The sequence below is a fragment of the Fukomys damarensis genome, unplaced genomic scaffold, assembly GCF_012274545.1.
Source record: "Fukomys damarensis isolate Sample0158 unplaced genomic scaffold, DMR_v1.0_HiC HiC_scaffold_15, whole genome shotgun sequence".
Classification (NCBI taxonomy): domain Eukaryota; kingdom Metazoa; phylum Chordata; class Mammalia; order Rodentia; family Bathyergidae; genus Fukomys; species Fukomys damarensis.
In genome coordinates, this window is record NW_022900927.1 from 62,801,437 (window position 1) to 62,806,192 (window position 4,756).

Sequence of the window (4,756 nt, forward strand, 5' to 3'; positions counted from 1 at the left end):
CTCCATCTGAGACAGACCCACCGCCCCACCCTCCTGTCCTCTACTTGTGAGTCTGCTCTTCATACTTGGGCTCCTCGTGTGAGAGAACGCATGTGATGTTTAGTTCACGTCACGTTATCAGGGCGCATCCATTTTCCCACAAACAGCTCAAGTTTATCTTCTTTATGGCACAGTACCGCTCCGTTATATAAATACTACTTTATCACTCATCTGACGGACATGCAGGATTCACCGCCGTGAGCTCTGCCGCCGTACACCTAGTGCGCATGGGTCCCCGACACTGAGCACTTTCCCTCTTTGGGAGACACCTGCAAGCGGAACGGCCGCCACAGGGAACCCCTGGTTCTGGTTTCCTGAGGGTCTCCGCAGGGAGTCCCCCCGTGGCTGTTCAGCTTGCGTTCCCAGGAGCAGGGCAGGCGGCTTCCTGTGTGCGCCACGAGATCTCCCAGGCCTCCCAGTGAGTCCACAGCAAAGACTGCGCTCACCTCCGCTTATCGTTGAAGAAGTTGGGCTTCTCGGCCTGCACGATGACCACATCAAACAGGTCCCTCCAGTCCTTCCCGACGATGTACCTCATCCCTTTGTCCCTGGAACAAGAAGGCCACATGGTCCGAGGCTAACGGGATGAACTATTCTTTGCACCTATTTCTTTGCGGTTTCCAAGTGCGACAAAGACGGCCAAAGGCGAGGCCGCGCCAACTCACACGAAGCTGCTGGGGCTGTTGGTGACGAGGAACATCTTCTTGCCATGGTCGGCCAGCTTGGCCAGCACCGCGCGGGTCTGCTCCGCGTAGCAGATGTACTTCTCTACGAGCGAGCGAGCGAGAGGCCACATGGGGCGGAGCCGGCCAGCCTCAGGGCACTGGACGGGGCAGTACCGCCCTAGGCCCGGTGGGGAACGGGGTCGCACGGAAGCTTGGTTCGGGGGCTAAGTGGCCTCAGTCACCAGCTCCTCCCAACAGGAGGAGGCCTGCGGGAAGGCGGGATGGAGCGCGGGGTTCGTGAGACACTGGGGGAGGCCCTGTGGCCCGGAGCACGAGGCTGGCCCGGCCATACGCACCGATGTCCGCCTCAATGGCTCGGTACATGATCCCTTTGGTGTGCACGTCCCGGATGGAGTCCTGTCCAGAGAAAGCGGCACATCAGTGACGGTCAGCATGAGCCGGACACGCGCCGGGCAGATCTAAGCTCCACTCCACCTGCCACAGGCGCCCGTGGGCAGAGCCTGGGTGCCCTCTGACAGTGGCAGCTTCTGCTGCAGCCCGGGGAAGGCTCACTGGGAAGAGATCACCTGTGTGAGGGACTCTGAACCAGGCCCCACAGGACAACAGTCCTGCGGCGGAGTCCTGGACGATGACCACAGCTCCCTGCAGGGACAGCCACACTCCGCCCAGCTCCGCCATCCCAGCCCCAAGGGGCTGCAGCTGGGCAAGAGGGGCAGGGAACAGCGCAGCCCCGTCTCGGGTACCAGCAGTGGACAGGAGAGCATCGCCAAGCCGGTCCCTCGCAGAGGTGACCTAACTGGGCAGGGGCAGAGGGACAGAGGAGACGCCCCCTGCAGGTTCAGCTATGGTGGCCGCTGTTGGATGGGGACCCTGATCCACTCCCAGGGACACCGAACAGGGCGTCCAGAGGCAGAGGTCTGGGCTGCAGGCAAAACTGCTGACACCTACATGGAAAGAGGGGCCTCTGCCGGAGGGACGCTCGGCCCCAGCCCGGCCCCAGCCCGGCCTCATGGCCTCCACCAGCAGCAGCAGCAGCGACGGCTACACAGGAGCCGCCGGCCAGGCCTGGAAACCCGGGCTCTGCTACGGATGTGCCATGTGAGCTGGGCAGGGGACCTGGCCTCTGTGTGCCTCTGTCCTCATCTGCGATGCAGGACAACAACGCAAGGGCAGCTGCATCCTGACATCCTGACAGGCACAACGCACTCAGAGGAACAGGGCCGCAACAGTCGCTAACATGGAGTCCACACTGAGCGCACCAATAAATGCAGGGGCACTGCAGTGACTGTGAAAGATGAAGAGTCCATGCACAGAAAAACAGAAACTACATATGTAAACCTAGCCAGGTGCCATGGTGCATATCTGTAATCCCGGCACTCGGGAGGCTGAGGCAGGAGGATCTCCAGCCTGGACTAACTAGTGAGACCCTGTCTCCAAAAGTCTAAATAAATAAATGTTTAAATTTAGCTCAAATAATACCAGACTGATATTGAGAAATTACAATATATCCTTTATCTTCCCAATCCCAGTCAAAACTTTACTCATAAAAACAAAATATGCTTTTAGGTTGTACGTATCTTCTAAAAATATACATATTTTAAGTAAATATATATTACATGTAAATACACGCCCGAGGTATTATATGGTATAAGTACACATAAATAGGCATCATGTAAATAATATATAAACACGTTAGGTACTGAGACAGCTCCTACGACCTGAGGAAAGCGTATAAACGCACAGACGTGTGTGATCAGGAATCTAACCCAGAATGGCTGAAGGTTCTGTCCATGTCCCTCTCCCACGGGACTTGGTTGTTTGTTTTGCTAGGCTGCTTGCTACGCAGCCCAGGCTGGCCTCGAACTCGCGGTACCCTCCTGTCTCAGCCTCGAGTGCTGGGGTCACAGCGCACCACTGCCACGCCCAGCAACACAGCAGGTTAAAGGCGCTCCCCAGAAGCTCCGGGCACCTTGACGTCCTTGTACAGGTGCACAGGCTCGTAGTCGATGTTGTTCCTCAGGAAGTGCTCGTTCACACACGACAGCAGCGTCATCTCCGGTAGGGAGAAGATGTCCATGAACTGCTTCATGGTGTTGCCATGGGAACTCTGCAGACAGGAGGGGGGCTCAGACCCGGGGACACAGGCGGGAAGGCAACAGGGCTTCCAGTGACGAAGGGGACCCGTATGGTCCACAGAAGAAGGAAGGTTCTAACATTCAGAGACAGACATGGTGTCTCACTAAGGAGCTAAACTGCACGGGCTGGGCGGGACCTTGGGACCCTCCTGCCTCAGCGTCCCATGTCTCACCTGGAAGACGGGGACAGTGTGGCCCCATCCCTTCCCTTCCCTCCCCGCGGCCGGCTCCACATCTTGGTCCCACTGAACTGACAGCCCCTAGTGTCACCTTGAGGGACAGTGACACAAAGGTGGGGACTCGGGAGAGCAGGGAGAGGCAGGCGGGAGGCCCGGCCCAGCCGCACCTTTCCGTAGAAGTCGCTCATCTGCTCCAAGGGCACGTGCGAGCCCTCGTACATCTCGATGACCTCCTCATCGGGGACCACGCTGAGGCCTCTGGGAAGAGCAGACAGCACCCTCAGAGGGCGCTCAGGGCGACAGCAACTCTGGGCTCTCGCCACACGGGTCTGTCAGCAGCAGGGAAGCTGGTGGCCCTGAGGAGAACTGTGGCCCCTGAAGAGCCCGGAGCACCAGGAGCTGCGCTGCCGCCCGGGCGCCCCGCGGTGGGCACTGACGGGTGGTGGCAGGGACAGGAGCGCTCACTTCCCCACAGGCCCAGCAGGAGGCTGTGACAGCCCATCTCCCCACGGGCCAGGGGAGGCCCAGAAAGACAGCACAGGGTGGGCTCCAGGAACAGAGGGACAGGCTGGCCGGGGGCCACTGCGGGTCTGATGTTCCCACTGCCCTCGGGCAGGCGAGGCAGGAAGCGGGGGCACCGCGGAGAGGGCACCAGGCCGGCTTCCCTGTCCACCACCTGCCACCTCCAAGCCGCCAAGGGGTCCAGCTCCAGGGTGACAAGGACACCACAGACCAGCGGGGCCACGCTGTGCTTCAGCAGCGGAGCAGAGGGAGCCGACGGGGACATCATCACCCCTCAGACAGCTGGCTGCTCGGCACACAGCACCACGGCCGGAGCGAACGCGCTCACACTGTGAGGCCTGTGCTTGACATTGGGTGTAAGAAATACCTTCTGAGGCCAGGCATGGGATGCACACCTGGGATCCCAGCACTCAGGAGGCTGAGACAGGAGGATCCCTGCAAGTTCTAGCCTAGCCTGGGCTGCAGAGTGGGACCCTGTCTCATAAAACAAGGACAGGATTGGACTTGGGTCCACGCTCAGGCCAGCCACGAGGCAGCCACACAGATGCAGGCTGAACCCCAGGTCCAAGCAAGCAAACGTCAGCTCAAAAGCACCTGCGGAACTCCTGAGCGGCCCCACAGATGGACAGCCACCCAGAGCCTGGGTCAGCACGGGCACAGCCGGGCCTCAGGGGAACGAAGCCACCACAGAGAAAACTGCTGCCCAGTGAAGAGCACAGGCCGACACATCCACCCGGGGTTCAGATCTCCGCTCTGCACATCGCCAGGGGCTCCACCTGGACAAGTCAGGGGGCTCTTTGGGCCTCAATGTTCCCCCAAGGGGAACAGTGATGGCACCTGCTGGACCCACCCTGAGCCGATGGGCTGAACCCAGACGGCTGGCTGTGCTCCCCGCCCGCGATGCCCATCCCGGCTCCTCACGGGGGCCCGCAGTGCTGACTATGCAGGTGCAGTCGTGGCTGAGGGGGGCCACCCCACCCCAGCATCAGTGCAACCTGGGGTCAGTTTGTGATCCAGCACTTGGGAGGCTGAGGCAGGAAGATTCCAAGTTCAAGTCCAGCCTAGGTAATTTAATGACCTAGCAAGACTCTGTCTCAAAATTTTAAAAAATTAAAAAGGGCTGGAGATGTAGCTCAGTGTGAAGTCCCTGAACAAGAAGAGGGAATCAATTTTCTTTTTTTTTTTTTTTTGTCAC

At 59.4% G+C, this 4,756-nt stretch overlaps 1 protein-coding gene across 1 annotated transcript in view; it reads right to left on the minus strand.

Moving 5' to 3' along the window:
• Nt5dc3 (5'-nucleotidase domain containing 3) overlaps positions 1-4,756 on the minus strand; it is a gene marked incomplete at its 3' end in the record, with an annotated part of 29,981 nt that overhangs the window by 8,830 nt on the left and 16,395 nt on the right. Inside the window, exons 5-9 of the mRNA XM_033763503.1 lie at positions 3,207-3,297; positions 2,695-2,832; positions 1,061-1,121; positions 705-807; positions 486-587 (exon numbers count right to left, since the gene is read on the minus strand). Coding sequence (XP_033619394.1) covers positions 486-587; positions 705-807; positions 1,061-1,121; positions 2,695-2,832; positions 3,207-3,297 — 495 coding nt within the window. The remainder of the gene's footprint in view (positions 1-485; positions 588-704; positions 808-1,060; positions 1,122-2,694; positions 2,833-3,206; positions 3,298-4,756) is intronic.